The 15862-nt window shown below is 61.9% G+C and overlaps 2 protein-coding genes across 2 annotated transcripts; both read right to left on the bottom strand.

Annotated features, from left to right (window-relative positions):
• Nucleotides 1-345: 345 nt before the first annotated feature.
• On the bottom strand, nt 346-10675 carry LOC119093838 (uncharacterized). Its single transcript, XM_037216851.1, has 2 exons — nt 10371-10675; nt 346-869 (listed from the first exon to the last, which is right to left on the bottom strand). Exons 1-2 carry the CDS (start codon nt 10606-10608, stop codon nt 805-807), a joined length of 303 nt encoding a protein of 100 aa, XP_037072746.1. The 5' UTR covers nt 10609-10675; the 3' UTR covers nt 346-804.
• A 219-nt stretch (nt 10676-10894) lies between these two features.
• Nucleotides 10895-11891, bottom strand: LOC119094504 (uncharacterized; the record flags this gene model as incomplete). The annotated part of the gene is made up of 2 exons (XM_037217561.1): nt 10938-11891; nt 10895-10896 (listed from the first exon to the last, which is right to left on the bottom strand). Coding segments are annotated over exons 1-2 (828 nt in total), but the record flags the coding sequence as incomplete, so codon positions are not given.
• Between the last annotated feature and the right edge of the window lie 3971 nt (nt 11892-15862).

Below are 15862 nucleotides of genomic sequence, written 5' to 3'. Positions count from 1 at the left end.
CCCGGCCTGTCCCTCCAGCGTCTTCGCCCCGTCCCTGTCCCGTCACCAGCCCACGGTTCGCTGCGCCGCGACGGCGACTTTCGACATTGTTATGGTAATGGCAGAGCAGATGTTGCCGGGCTTCTTTGATTATACTGCCGTCGGCGGCGTCTTCAAAGCGCGCCGCGGCCGAGTCACTCGGAATCGCTCCGACGAGCCTCGGACGCTCGCCATCAATTCCGCCATGATAATGTGAAATAGCTCGAATTGAGACAGTCGCCATCAAAGACAAATAAATGGCCATTCACGTGCTCAGTCATCCACGGGCTCTACCGTCGGATCCAGCCGGCGACCAAAAAGGCTCACTCTGATAAATGACTTTGGGTCTATATTTAGCCGACAACAGGCCCTCGTTTATATACGTTCATTACACCATGGGATAACAATAAGGTTTAAAATAACCAAACAAGTGGCTGGTTCGGCCTGAGAGCGAACACCACACCCTGCAGCCGCCAGTAACAAAACGGAACCACAAACACAACGTGAAACCATTTAAAGCTAGCTCCACACCGGCCAAGCTCCGCTCCACTCCGCCCTCCGATTATGAAAGCCACTATAACATCACATGTGAACGCAAGGTAAGGGATAATCACAGAAGAGTGGGCGTAGCGGCGGGCGCCTCGGCCGCCCGGGCGCGCGAGCGCTCTGTCCCGCGTCCGGTGCCGGCGGCGCCGCACGCCGCGGACGTCCTGCGCCGCGCCCTCAGCCGCGCTCACACTGGCCCTGCGCGCACAGCCACTGGTCGGCCCCGGTCGGCGCCGCCGGCTACTTCACCGCCGGCTGCTGGTGCTGGAGCGGGAACGGCACCATCTCCATCGCCGCGACGCCGTCTGAAACGAGAGAGAGCGTCGTCAGGCGCACATCCGCCGCCGCTGGGCCGTTCTTCACGCGACGGGCGCGGCGCGGCGGCCGGCCCACGACCGGCGACACGCACACCGAGCGCGCCAGCCCGGCTCCTAATTGCGCGCCATTACGTCCGCCGATGGGCACTTACCCCGAATTGAACCTGGCCGCGCCAGTTGGGCCCCCGCTGGCCAATGGCGGCCATTACGCGTCATTCAGGGCGCCCGGGGATGGCGGTGGAGCAGCTCGTCTGGGGCGGCGCGACCCGACGCAAACAGCCGCTGATTCCGCCGGCCGCGCCGCCTCAAAGGAAGCCATTGTGGCCGGGCATAAACGCGGCGCGCCCGGCGCCCGACGCCGGCCTTATAAATAACCGATCGCCTAATGACGGTGCCCGCTGACGGATGGCCTCCGCCGGCAGCCGCGGCGCGCACAGTGCGACCATTGTGGCGCGCGCGCTCCCACGGCGCGCCGCGCCGCCGGCGCCGCGCGCCATCCCGCGCCGGCCGCCGAGTTTCGGCTATCGTGCGGCGATCGCGGCGCCGGCGCTTTAAATTCTGCGTCGCTGCCGCCGAAATGCCGCAGATATCGGGGATGCCGCTGCCGGAATAATAACATGACTGCGATGGCGCTGCGGTGCGCCCCCTCTGGCGCTCCGCTTATCGAATTCCTGTCCAATCATCCGCCATCTGATTAGACGCTTCGGCGATCAATAGTCGTCCGTTAATGAATCCTTTGAGAGCGGCCGTAAAGCCTGTCTCGGTACCGCGGTCTGACAGGCCGGCGGAACACACGGGAGGGGCGGGGATGATGCCGGCCGGCGGGTGGGGAACACCGCGTGGGGGTTGGGGGACGGGGTGCCACGCTAGCCCCCGGAGCGTGGTAGAAGCAAGGCGGACTTTCTCCACGCCGCATCGGCCAACATCCTTCAACTCCCACAGCTCCTCTGTGTCCGTGCCAATAAATCTCCGCCGGTTTCTGACGGTCTCACCACGCTCTCGCTATCTCACCGCCGGAGCCACGCCGACACCGCAGGTCTCACAAATCCAAAAAAAAACGTTGACAATGTTGCCGATTTCCCACCAGTTTACGATGACATGGTGCAAGCGCAGTTTTGTCCAGTCACAACGTCGAGCTAGGTTTTTGGCTGCTGGCCTGCCCCGTAACATCCATCCGTTAGACTCTTCGCTCCCACTGCGCCTCGGGAGAGGCTGACGAGGCTGAGGATGACATTAGCTTTTAGTTCCGCATCGCTGCAGACCGGCCAGCCAGCCAGCCAGCCATAGTTTAGGCGGTGCAAACCGTTCAAACAGTTGGAAACTGGTTTTCAAAGCAGGCGTCCATCTCGTAGCAGATGCACGGACGCAGCAGGTCAAACACAAATCCCGTGATAATTATCTGATCCAGCAACCAGACAGCCGCAAAACCTAAGCTCATGTTGCGGCTGGAAAGACGCTAAGCCGTCAGCGGTCTGCGTTAGCATGCTGCACGCCGCATCAGTAATACACGGATTTAAAAAGGCAAAGCCTTCCCCGGACAGCCCGCTTACTCGACGATCAATACGTCTGCAGACCCTGACTCATCGGGCGCGACTGCCGCCGAGTCGCGGTGAGTCAGCCGGCCCGAGTCGGCCGGGGTGAGGTCACCCGGCTGACCCCCGTCGCGCCGCAGGCGCCGACTCGGGTCAGCGCGCCGCGGCCGCGACGGGCACAGAGCGCGCCGACAGGAAGCGCCCCATCGGCTGCCAGGAGCCTGAGTCGGAACATCCTGTCTGGGGGCGGGGCGCGAGAGCACGACCTCGAGCGAAACTCGAGCGCCCCCGCTCGGGCCGCGTAAGCCGGAATAGGCGGATTGGGGCGGACAACCGGTGAGTGAGGCCAGGGCAGGCTCCCATGACGCGGCGCCGAGCGGATCACTTCCACAGAGCCGACCGCCGCGGCGGGGCGGATGCTGGCCTCGGCGGCTCGTTCCGACGAACAAATACCGACAGCGATGAAAACCCGCTCACTCGAAGAGGCAGTTCACGCCAAGCAGGTGATTAGAGGCAGAGCAGCTGGGCGCCCTAAAAGGAAACATCATATCGCTTTGACCTCCTTTTGGGACTTCACCGTTGCCCTTTTCTGGCGCAGTTCCCGGTCTTCCTCTGCGTCTGCGTGCCTCTGCCTCCTTTGCTCTCTCTGTTTCCCTCCCGCTCTCACCGCCCGCAGGTTCAGGCGGCGCGTTCGTGACTGGGGGTCATTAGCCATAAATGGCCGGTGTTTTATGACCGTCCAGGTCATCACTGAACATACTATTGAGCCATTCACTCTGCATTTACGTTAATCTTGAATGACGCCGTTAAGCCGCGCCACGAATGCCGCGTGGCACGGATCCCGCGGCGCACCCAGCGCGGACCGGACGGCGCGTCGGCGCCCCCCCCCCCCCCCCCCCCGCCGGGGTTCGGGGGGGGGGGGGGCGACGTCCGCCGAGCGGCCTTAAAGCGGACTCCATGGCGCGACTATCAATGACCGGCTCTCACCCGGCGCCGGCGCGCCTGTCTATTCACTCACGGCAGACTTCAGTGATCATTTACACTAGATTAACGTTATCATTCACACTCGGCCAGATTTAATGCGGTACAGCAGGTGCGGTGATCGTCCAAGCTGCAGCGAACTATTATTCATGGCAAGACCGGATCGTCATTCACAATGGCCCAACAGATTATCTGTCACGCCACATCAGAGTTTTGAGCAAATACGGCATCGGAGCGCGACTAATGACGCAGATACGGCTAGGATATGAGCGCTATTTTTCACCACACCCGGCAACTTTCCTTCGTAGCGATCTAAGGGTAGCTAAGCACGAGCGCATCACCATGATAAACGACTGCCGTGCTTAGTAATCCGGGCATTAGCGAAACTGCCGCATTTATTTTAGAGGTCGTAGCCAGCTGAGTACACAGCGAAATATGAAAACACACCGCCATCTGCCCTGTAAATTACTAGGCTTTATGGCGCTTTTAATTACCCGCCGGTGATAAATATTTTTTCACGGCCGCGGCGGCGGCACGGCCGGGCGGCGCCGTCTCAGCGCCCACCGTCCGCCGGCCGCCGCAGCCCCGTTCCTTGTGTCCAGCGCGGCGGGTGGCGCCGATTTCGCAGCACTGATCGACCAAATATTGACACGCGGCGAATATTTGCCCATCGGAGGGCGAGCCGGGCTTGTCGCGGCACTGTTTGCCGTCCGATTACGGGGTCCGGCCGGAGCGGGGCGGCGTGGGGTCGACACGGCGGCCGCGGGTCCGCCGCCGGTCCCGCCGTAGGGTGCCGGCGTCTAGATTGACGGCCCCGAGCGCGATTCGCGCCTGGCGCAGCCGCGGGGCAGCCTATCTCGCTAACAAGCGCCGCGCCTCCGGTGGCGCCGCTCGGGGGAGATCGCCCGGCATTGAGCGATCCATCGTCATCAGGCCGACAGGCGCGGCTCGTCAGGCGCCGCCGCCGGCGGGTCTGGCCGGCGCGCTCCGCGGGTCACGAACGCCCCCGGCGACCCGTCAGCGCGACAGGCCGCCTGGGGCGAACCGCAGTCACGTGACCGGGTCGACGGCCGGCCAGATGGAGCCCCGGCCGGCTTTGGAACTTGACGTTAATCCTGGACCCCGGCCTTGCCTGCGGTTTGGCAGTATGTTGGACTCTGGAGCCCCGTATAACCAGTCTGCTTCGCTTTGCCCGGCCCTGGCCCTTCGCTCCATATGCCGGCCATGTCTGGAAGCATATCTAATATGTCCACCGCGGGTAACGCACGTCCTCAATGAATCATTTCATTGGAACCGCGGGCGCCGAAAAAGGATCGATTGCTGCCGGCTCCGTCTGTAGATTGCATCAGCTGAGGCATGTCGCCGTCGTGTTAGCGTTCCGTCGCGGACGTCCGGAGTTTCATCAAGGGGCTGGTCCGGAGCTTGAAGTTGGGCTCGAAGCAGGCTAAGTTTACCAGCCGATCCTGTCTCCGCCGGGCGGGGACTGATCCTAATGTCCAGTCGCTGGCAGCTCGGAGGCAAGCACTCTTGATGAGCGTCAAAATGTCAGCGGCGTGGCGGCGCGATGCGCTCAGACACATCGCCCTAATGACGCATCGGATGCCCTAATGACACGTCGCGAACAGATGCAAAGATAGAGCCGACGAAAGTCCCAGCACGATGGCAGAGATAGTCCGCGGTTGGGGCGGGGTCGCGAACTACATGTGTTCAGGGGAGTCAAAGACCTCCGAAGTATCTGACGACAGATTACGCGAGCAGGGACATGGCTTTTCACAATGCACTGCAAACCGCGCCGGTGTCGTCGGTTGTCGGAACCGTACAATCAGCCACCGGGCCACCGGTCAGTCCCCGAACCATCACGCCAATGGAACACCCCGTCCGTGCTACCCGTGCCCCACGTGCTCGCGTCCCACCGGAGCACCCTGTCCGTGCCACCCGTGCCCCATGTGCTCGTGTCCCACCGGAGCACCCTGTCCGTGCTACCGTGCCCACGTGGTTCCGCTCCCACGGGCGGGCGGCCGCGGCTCACAGCCCCCTCCCTCTTCCTCGCCACCCCAGGTCTGTGCCTCAGCACCGCCATCATCGCCCCTAGACGGAGTGCACTCACTGCCGGCGCACTCGCGGGGACTCGCGCCGGTCGGGGTCGGGACGGATGACAAAGCGGGTGCCCGCCCGCCGTGAAGGGCATCGCGGCGGCGGGGACCACCGGGGCGGACCTGCGCCTCTGCGCTGTCGGGGCGGGTCCTGAGGCGGCGGAGCGCTGGAAATCAGCTGTCAGGAACCCAGGAAGCGTACCTCGAAGCACGTCAAGCTCCGGGCGTCCGCCATCTTTCCCATGCGTGCCGCTGAAGTGTGTTTTTCGAATTCAACTGAGTCAACTCCCGCGGGAAAATGATAACCATTCCCGTTTGCTATTGCTGACACTTTCGTTCCCAGGACCATTTTTGGCAGTTCCTCGAACAGCAGCTGCCGTGTTCCCTGTTGGTCACCTCCGGCGTGTGGCCGATAACGCAGCTGACCCCGTTCTCACGGGCCCGGCCACTGCTCCGTCGCCGGCCTCCCTTATCCTTCAAGGATCGGCCCACGGACCTTATCCCTGCGGTGATCAACCGGCGGCAATCTATCCCTTCATCGATCTACCATCCGCCGGTGACCAGATCGGTGTCGGATCGGTGTCCGAGAAGCATCCTATTTGGCGCCTTTTGAGCTTTTAGCTCCTCGGCTTCGTGGCGTCACTCCAAACGTGAGTGACGTCAGCGAGTCAGTGCACAGGGCGGGACAGGGGGCTTGTGAGAAGAAAGCGGGACAATGCGGCGAGAGAAAAAAGCCGTGTAGCAACGAGGCGCCGCTCCGCTGGCCCGGTTAGCGGCCGTGAGTTTAGCCGAGCGCAGGCGGGCAGCGGAGCGTGGACACCAAGCATGTGTCATTTGGGGTAGGTGCGGAAAACGACCTCGCTTCAGCGCCGCTCAAAATAGGCCCTCGGTTGCACGCGGCGCGTGCAAGGCCTTCGAGGAACGACGTGGTTCAATGCCAGTCACTCCTTCGAAGAAAAGCTTTCCTGACCGTGAATGGACGGTTTCGAAAAGTTTCTGTTTTTCAATCTGTATGGCCGTTGACAAATGTTGGGAGACAGCCGACAGTCTTCCCATGCCCATTTACGCTATTGAAAGGAGTGACTGGGGCATGCAAGACTTATGCCAAAATCGACATCGATTCTCACTCGCAGGGCACTGAGGCTGATTCGGACATCGAGCGGCGCTGCATAACTTTAAGTTTGATCCTTTTCCAGCTCGAGAAGAAATGGCGCACGATTGAGGCATACAGCTGCGAATAATACGCGTCACTAAATGAGCTTTGGAACAACCGATGCAAAATATTACGTAACCAACATATGAAGAGAAGAGAGCCACAGATGATGGTGCTTCATCTGGTTTACATATAAACTGAAACGCCATTAACTTGCATTCAATTTCGGGGAATCGATTCCACCCTGACTCAACAAAAATGTGGTTGATTCCTGTAGCCCGCTCCGGCTATAACCCGAGTCAAGCTCAAACAACTCTGGGCGCGGTATATTACACCGTTACAGTGTTGATCAACACACCCGGACCTCAAGTTCAGTTAGTTCGCAGACTCACTGGTTGTTAAATGCACGGGTTCCCTACTTGGCGACTGCACAGGCTCACTGGCTGCCGGAAGTGGGTGGCGCCGTGCCCTGGCACTTCTGCTCCGCCTGCGTCGGCCTCTGAAACGCCGCGACGGCGACACGAAAGGTCGTAGCCGTGAAATAAACAGCCATAACTGTGCCGCGGGCCATTGAGGCTGCGGCTCTACGTGTCGTAACCACGGCACGACGTGCCACAACTGCGACGAAGGCCATCATAACCGTTACGACCCTGCAGGGAAGACGCTCACAGCTGTCGGGGAAACGACGCTTGAATCTTCTTAACTGCGCTACTTTACGGTTAGCCGTGCAGAACATAACCAGGACGGAACAAACCGAGCGTGACGTATTGACACATCAAAGAAAGATGTCGGCTGCCTTCGAGTCCCACGACTCAGGCCGTTTTCTTGGTATGCCCTGGCCCCAAAGCACGCCTCTATCCTTTTACTTTAACCGCAGCACATTTAGTTTAGGGACATCTCACCGTTTGACTCTCTGCCTTTTCTCGGCGAACCAAACAGAAGTACGCTACCTTCCCATGTCTAATTAAATGCTACATTTGTCTTACGCGCAGACGTATGTGACTTTCCTTGCACTGAGAGGAGCACTTAAGAACCCAGACTTCCGCGCCGCCTCGCGAAGTTTAGGCCATTTCTGTGACGTCACGATCCGACCGGTCCTGATTAAGAGCCGACGGGTGGCGACGGGCGAAATCGATCGCGCCGCGCCGCCCCCGGGGGAGGGGCTCCGTCAGACGGGCCCCAGGCGGCGTTCGTCGGGACGGCGGGACGGCGGGGGGGGGGGGGGGCGGACGGTGCCGGCCGCGCCCAGCTGGCCGCCGGCTCCCCGACAGGCGCAAACCCAATAGCGCCGCTTCTTCATCGGCCGCCTAATGACATTTGTCACGGGAATGCGCTCATTAAGCGTGGCCTGAGCGATAGTCGGCGGCGCAGCTGACGCCGTCAGCAGGGGAGGGGGCGGGGGCAGGCGGCACCACCCGGAGCGCGCAGTCATCGAACGCGTACGGGCGCCGCCGCCGCCCTGCGTGCCGTTCAGCGGCGGCGGAGGCGGCGGCCAAAGCGGGGCGGGCGCCCGCACGGCCCTCTAATTGGATGGGACCAGCCTAAAAGCGCTTTTGACAATGCTATTACGCCGCTTTCAGCGCCGCTGACGGAGCGGGGCGTAGGCCAGCCAGGCGGGGAACTGATCCCATTTCCCGGCATCACGTCGCCGCGTGCCGTGGCCCATTAGCACGGAAAATTCGCCATTCAACTGCACAGCCGGCCGATACCAGCCTGGGGCCTCCCAAAACTCGCCTGCGAGATAACCATCAGAGGCCTTTAATGCGAGCGTCCGGCACGGCCGCAGGCGGCCATTGTTACACCATTTGCCCCGAGTGGCCGGCGGGGGCGCCGCGGTCCCTCATTAGTCCTGCATCACTCTGGAGCGGCGCGGTTCGCTCCGGACCACTCCTGCCGGCGGGCGCGGCGCGCTTGCGCGGGCGCAGGAGCAGCACGACGGGGTGGCCACGTGGCGTCAGGAGGGCGGCGGGTGACACTTCATTACCGCCGTCCTGCGCGCGTCCGGCGAGGCCTGGCGGACCTGAGGCCTGGCGGACCTGAGATCTGGCGGACCCGAGGCCTGGCTGACCTGAGGCCTGACGGACCTGAGATCTGGCGGACCTGAGGGCTGACGGACCTGAGGCCTGATGGACCTGAGGCCTGACCGACCCGAGGCCTGACGGACCGGAGGCCTGACGGGCCGGGGAGTTGCGAGCTGACGGCAGCACGGTCTGGTTGGCCCCTCAGTCGGGCGCCATCAGGCTCAGCGACAGACAATCAGGGGACGCGCCTGAATGTCAGCCATTGAACGCAGCGGCTCCGAGTCAGCCATGCAGGCTCAAGTACATTCAGTAACGAACCGTTCTTCGCCAGGGCCCTTCGTTCCCGGCTAATTGGCAACGGCACTGCGTCGCCTCTGCGCATCATTTGTATTCGTCGCGCGCGCCGCTCGACAAAAGAACCTCGCGCTGGGCGACACACAACTCGCCGGCGCAGCTGAGTCGATTTGTTAAGGCGGGGCACTTATTGCGTTACGACCCATGCGAGGCGCCGGCGCGAGGAGAAACGACGACATTGCGACGACTGACGACGCGGTACAACGGGGGCGACGCATCGGGGGGGGGGAGGGGAGGGGGTTGACAACGACGTCCCCCGCCGACGCACCCCCACCGTTCCGCCGTAGCTGTCAGAAACTAATCGCGGCACAGGCTGCTGGAGTTATGAGGCCGCGCCGGCTGGCGTAAAAAATGATTCATTTCCAATTTCCTGCGGCGCCGCGATCGTCCGATCGCCGCTGAATGACGAGCCTATCCGAGCGACCGTGCCCGGCCAGCGAGCGCGGAACGCTGATGAATCGCCTGCCAGATTACGATCGACGTACCTTGCCAAGACAACCGGCGCACACGGCCGCTGCTGAGGGATCACCGCTCCGTTCGGGCACCGTGTGTGCCGACGAACGCGGGAGAACACGCATCCCTCGTCCGCCCGCACGTCCACGGGTCAGGTCGTTTACATCGGCGCTGGCGGAGCGCGGGGTCGCATAGTGATCTCATACGGGCGGTCCAGTATCAAATGTTTGCCTGATCTGCATTCGTGAAACGAAACAGATGGCCATCATCTCCAGCTGGCTTCTTTTTATTGCCGCAGCTGGTATGCTATGCCAGATACGTAAGCAATGCTGATCCCTTGTCAGTCCAACGAGAATGAAAGACAAATGATGGCGTCATAAATAATTGAGAAGCGGCAGGCTATCGATACATATAAACCGGCCGGTACACAGAGATGCCAGACGGCGATTGCCCAGTATCGGGCATATCGACATTCTCACAACAGGTCGTATCGGTCCGGAATAATCGGGACGACTTTCCCCGCCCCCTCCCCCCGCCGCCGCCACATTGTTTCGCCCAGCCCCGCGATAGGCCCGCCCCACCCATTACGGCCCGTATACGCCTTAACAAGCCAGCCCACTGATACCATCGTCACGGCAAAAACGTGCCAGCGGGCTGGCAGCGCATTTATTCACGGGGATGCTATCGCGCGGGCAGACAAGCGACCCCGCCGTGTTCCGAGCCCGTCAGTGGAAGGGGTGGGGTGGGGTGGGGGAGATGCGGACAGCCGTCACCGGGCCCACCGTGTCCCGCCCCATGCCCGACCCCTGACCGGGTCACAGGCCGGCCGACGGACAGCCGCGTCCGCCGCCGTCGGCCGGGCTCTGGCGCCAGCGTCCTGCCGCGCCAGCCGAGATACTTACTGTGCCAGTGGCCGAGGCGTCGGCGCTTGGCCACTTCGTCCAGCGCTGTCTCGTGCCGCCGCTTGCGCTTGGCGAGCACGTCACGGGCGGCGGCGTCGGAAGGCGCGCCGGCGCGACGACACCACTCGGCCGGCTCGAGCTCCACGCTGGAGTAGCCGCTGTCCGAGTCACAGCTCACACTGGGCGTCACGAACGCCAGCCGCGTGCTGCCCGGCTCGGGCGCAAACCGCTCCAGCATGCAGTTGTAGCGCGGCGGCTGCTGCTGCTGCTGCTGCTGCTGCTGCTGCTGCTGCCGCTGCTGCTGCTGTCGCTGCTGTTGTTGTTGCTGCTGTTGCTGCTGCTGCTGGAGTTGCTGCTGTTGCTGCTGCTGCTGCTGGAGCTGTTGCTGCTGCTGCTGCTGCTGCTGCTGCTGCTGCTGCTGTTGCCGTTGCTGCTGCTGGCGTTGTTGATGTTGCTGCTGCTGGAGCTGATGTTGCTGTTGAAGGAGCGCCGGCTGGTGCTGGAGGGGCACCGGCCTGAGCTGCTGCTGCTGAGGCGCCGGCCGAAGCTGTGGCTGCTGCTGCTGCTGCTGCTGCTGCTGCTGCTGCTGCTGGAAGCGCGGCCAGTCGCACGTCACGCCCGGCCTCTGGAAGGCCGGCGGCACAGCGGCAGCGGTGGCGGTGACGGCGGGGGCGGCCGGCGGCGGCGCGCACGCCTCCAGCGGCATCCGGCGGCCGTAGAAGTTGCACAGCTGGCAGACGCAGGCCGAGCCGAGCGTGCGCCGGTGCCGCAGGTGCTCGAAGTACTGCGGGTGCACGATCAGCAGCGGCTCGCTGTTCTCCGGCGGGTACGCCTCCTTCGGCAGGTCGTATTCGACGGTGGTGTCGACGAACAGCGGCTGACTCAGGTCCCTGGCGGCGTCCGTGGAGGAGCTGACGCGGCTGGAGCGCAGCGGCGCGCAGCAGAGTGGCGCCGGCGGTGCCGGCCGCACCGGCACCGCCCGGCCCGGGTACAGACTGGGCGGGCCGGCCGCGCCGCGCGCCTGTTGGCTCCTCCCCGAGTACAGACTAGTCTGGCCCGGTGCGCCGCACGCCTCAGTCCTCCCTGGGTACAGACTAGTCTGGCTGAGCGCGCCGCACACTTCACTCATTCCCGGGTGCAGGCTGGCCTGCGTCTTGCCGCACACGTTCGTCCTCAGAGGGTAGAGGCCGCCGGCCGCTCCGGGCGCACCGCACAGCTCCTTGGCCGACCAGAGGCCGCAGGCGGCCGCCGCCAGCTCCTTGGCGGGCTCGTAGAAGCCGGCCGGGCCGTGCCGCCACACAGCCTCCAGCGTTTGGGCGTGGTGTGAAGCCGCCGGCCCGAACGGCACGCCCGAGGCCGTCTGGTGCACGTCCGGGACCATGGCTGCGCGCATTCAGAGTCGGCACACGCGCCTCAGCTGTGCTGACATGCCGCCGCCGAAGCACTGAACGATCCCGGGCTCCCGCGTCACTATCAGCTGATCAGTCCCGGCCGGCGGACGCGCGCGTCCTCCCCGCTCGGCGCCGGTCGGCTGTCTGAATACCGACGCCCGGCGCGGCCGGCCGGCCAACGTTCGACGCCCGCCCGCCAGGGGCGCTGTCGGCGGGCGCCGCGCATGTAAAATACGAGATTCCGATCGAGGCTGGTTCCGTCCCCATGGGCGCGACCAATGAAAATAAATTAAGATTTGCCGCGTGTCCCGCGGCCGCGCGATGGATGGCGTCCCCCGCTGCGGCGGCCAATGGCCGTAACTTGCCTGCCCTCGACAGCGCGACGCTTTCGAAGACGGACGAACGTGTAGGAGCGGAGCGCGGAATGCTGCACATCGATCACGACCTCCCGTGAGTCGGGCACGGAGTAAACAGACCCCGGCTCGCTCCGGCGCGCCGATGTCCGTGCGCCGATTGCGCCCCAAGGTACACAGTCGCTTCATTTGTCAGTTGGGAGCGGCCGCCGCCAGCGCGATAGTAAAATCCGCGACACCGCTGTTTATTTTCCGAGCCGAGTGTGAAATACGTCCACGGCCCTCCCGCGAGCGCAGTTTCAAATATTTATTCGCGCCGGACAAGATGAGCGGGGCGGTTTACCGGCGCGAGACATGCGTGTCAGACAGGGAACATGGTCTCAGGGCCAGGAGGAGGGCTCACCAGCTGTAGCCAGCAAACCCTGCGCGGTTTAACGCAGTGCCGTTCCCAGGGTCGGCACGGCCTGCAGTGTGCTGAAACTCGCTATCTTCCTCTTCAAAATAGCTTCCAAATGAATCTGTGAAATCCTGACAGCATTAATACCGTGCTATAGCCACGTTGTTTGTTGGGCGTTATTTGCTGGCCGTAACTTGACAAATGTTGAGCAAGTGCCAGGGCACCAAAAGCCGGCCTCATAGATACCTGAAAGGAAACTTTTTTCACATGCATGCAAATTACAACATGCATCGGGTGTACAGAGTTCCCCATGCCTCGGTGCAAAGTACCTCGTCATAGCGCAAATGACTGCCGTACCGGGTTTTTGCGGTCAGTGCACACGGCGTGCCTTCGGAAGCACGACGTTAACACCACAACAAAGACCAAAAATCGGCTCCAACAAGCGCGGAGGTGGCGCCTGGCCGGGGCATTTCCCGCGGAACTCAACGATCGGCTGACTCTTTCGAGGGGTCATGCAGGAAGGGCGGCGAGCGGCGGCCGCAGCCGGGCGCCAGCGGATTGGGGCGCGGCCCTTGTGACGTCACATCCCCGGTGATTGTCTCTCGGCGCGGCGGCGCCGCCCCGCTGCCGCCGCCGCCGCGCCGACGGCCTGTGGCGTGGGAATTGGCTTTCATTCGCGCGGCAAGACAAGCGGCGCGGTGATATGCAGGTTTTAACATCATTTTTCTCCTTTGACATTCCAGTTTGATTGCTACATTGTTGTAAAATCGGATTGCCCGCTGCCGTGATTACGGGCTGGAGCATTAGTCACAATAGTTTTTCCTGTCGTTTGCTTCAGAAATATGTGCTACTGCCATTCAGCTTTATTGTTCCTCTTTCTTTAGCTCCGTCCGTCTCTAGCTTTCAGGACAGGAAACAAAACTTAAAACTGGTTTGGTGTGCCTGTGTGTGATAGGTAGAGGTGCGCATGCACTTAAAAAACACGCACAACGGTGATGGACAGACAGGGGCCCGTGCAAATGCGGGGACACCAAACATCGTCAAGGAAACGAAATAAGGGCGCGCCAAACAAGGGTCTACATCCCATGGGTTCTGATGGGTTGGGATTTCATGGCTTGGGTTTATGATCCCATAAGGTTATCTGCTTATAAGATTCTTGTATCGGATCATGGGGTCCATACCGGGCCTCAGGCACATGTCTGCCTGATTTCACACAGCCCACTGCAGCACACTGAAACGTCGAGTGCCGTAGAAAAGCTGAGACGTCAACACGAAAGGCAACTGCAAAGAATTTCATACCTTACGGACCTCCTAAAACAACTCACAACCACGTGAAAAGGCAAAATAATCATTACAGGAGTCTGCAACAGAGACGCGTCCAGGAGTGTGTGTGTGTGTGTGTATGGAGGGGGGGGGGAGGGGCCTTGCCCCCCCCCCCAGTTCTCGAGAGCTCAATTTTTTTGGCATTTCCTACCCCCCTGAGGAAAATTTTGCCTGCATGACACTGTGGGGACCGTGGCACCGGACACGCATCTGATGCTTCCTAACACAGCGGTACGAGATCTCCTGGCGTAGTCCCCGGAGGCACCTCACGGGGGTTCCCTGAGAGCCGAGCCCGCTGAAGGCCCCTGTGCGAGTCTCCGAAGGGCTCCTGTCGAGGCTCCCCACCAGGGCACTTCTCGTCGCCTCCTGACGAGACCTTTGTTCGCGGGAAGATGGGGTCAGTAGATCTCCGCACGCAATGGCGTGCATCAATTTGCAGTTTGGTGCCACGTGCGTGCCTCTGCAGGCGAAAGATCCGCACGCCTGCAACACTTGCTCATAAACTTCGGCCATCCAGGGTAATTTTGTCCACGCAATACGTCATATACCCATTGCATGCATGCTTTCATTAGTCCTGTTGACGTGATGTTATGATTACAATGGCATGCACATGATCACCCTGCTGAAAGACACATCACAGATACACAACCATCAGCAGGGAGTTCACACAATCGACCATAAGCACGCACGGTTGTGAAAAGCACGTCACGTCTACTGCTGCTGCTATAAAGAGGCACGTCACCTTTACCGCCTGCCAACACGTCACACGCAAGTAAAAATGCACGTCGCTTCTACTGTCCGCTGGCACGCCATCACGGCCCAGAGCCGCCGAGCGTCGACCTTGTCCACCCGGCCCGGACCGCCGATCGGCGGCGTATCAGCGTCAGTGAGTCGCGAGGCAGCCGCAGCCCCGAGCCGCGAGGCAGCTACAGCCTCGAGCCGCGAGGCAGCTGCAGCCCCGAGTCGCGAGGCAGCCGCAGTCGTGACCCGCGAGGCAGCCGCAGCCCCGAGCTGCGAGGCAGCCGCAGCGGCGAGCCGCGAGGCAGCCGCAGTCCCGAGCTGCGAGGCAGCTACAGCCTCGAGTCGCGAGGCAGCTACAGCCCTGAGTCGCGAGGCAGCCGCAGTCCCGGGCCGCGAGGCAGCCGCAGCCCCGAGCCGTGAGGCAGCCGGCAAGCCGCGAGGCAGCCGCAGCGGCGAGCCGCAAGGCAGCCGCAGTCCCGAGCCGCGAGGCAGCCGCAGTCGTGAGCCGCGAGGCAGCCGCAGCGGCGAGCCGCAAGGCAGCCGCAGTCCCGAGCCGCGAGGCAGCCGCAGTCGTGAGCCGCGAGGCAGCCGCAGCGGCGAGCCGCTCGCCTCGGCCGGACGGAGCCGGTTGTTTGGTTCTGATTAGCTGTGCCGGCCCTGCCCGCTGCCGGAGGCCGCGAGATATAAATCTGGGTCGGGTCCCGAACCGGCGACCGATGCGGCCGGGCGATACCGCCCCGAACAACACACCAATGACTCTAGATATAAGAACGCGGACGGGTTCTTAGCTGTCAGCTCAAAAGTTGCTCAATCAGCCTTATCGGCGTCGTTAAAAGAGTTGTGTAACGGATTTCTCTCTGACATAATGGAGGCCACCTGCTGAACTATGTGGGAGCTTTAGAACTTTAATTCCGCTCAGCAGTACAACGTCTCTACTTTGCCTCACAATTAGGCTGCAACTGCTGGTGGGTGCGGCATTGTGTCCCAATGTTTGACAAGTGTGCTCACAGAGGGATCAAATTGATTTTGCAACATGTCATGCTTTTGCAGAAATGTGTGTGCATGCAGGCTGTCGTTCTGTAAACAACATGTGCTGTACGCTGTGCATAATGGCATGCAACTGTGCGGTTTCATTCCTGTCGTGTAGTAGCAAATACCGTCACCGTATAATATCGTACCCGGTTGGATATTGGCTATCCGCAGACCCCAGTCACCGTTTGCAAGCGCTGAACCACCTGATCGAATTTGCAACTTCGTTGTCACTGGGTCACCGTTGTCGAGGCATAA

Source organism: Pollicipes pollicipes, unplaced genomic scaffold, assembly GCF_011947565.3.
Source record: "Pollicipes pollicipes isolate AB1234 unplaced genomic scaffold, Ppol_2.1 Scaffold_4002;HRSCAF=4701_pilon_pilon_pilon, whole genome shotgun sequence".
Classification (NCBI taxonomy): Eukaryota; Metazoa; Arthropoda; class Thecostraca; order Pollicipedomorpha; family Pollicipedidae; genus Pollicipes; species Pollicipes pollicipes.
The sequence above is the reverse complement of the archived record's forward strand: the minus strand, read 5'-3'. Positions and strand labels throughout refer to the sequence as shown.

Excerpts from the sequence above, each read along its gene's own strand:
- LOC119093838 (XM_037216851.1), bottom strand. The coding sequence starts at position 10,608 with ATGCTGGAGCGGTTTGCGCCCGAGCCGGGCAGCACGCGGCTGGCGTTC. Across the intron at positions 870-10,370 it reads ACGCCTCGGCCACTGGCACA|ACGGCGTCGCGGCGATGGAG; the intron begins GTAAGTATCTCG and ends CTCTCGTTTCAG.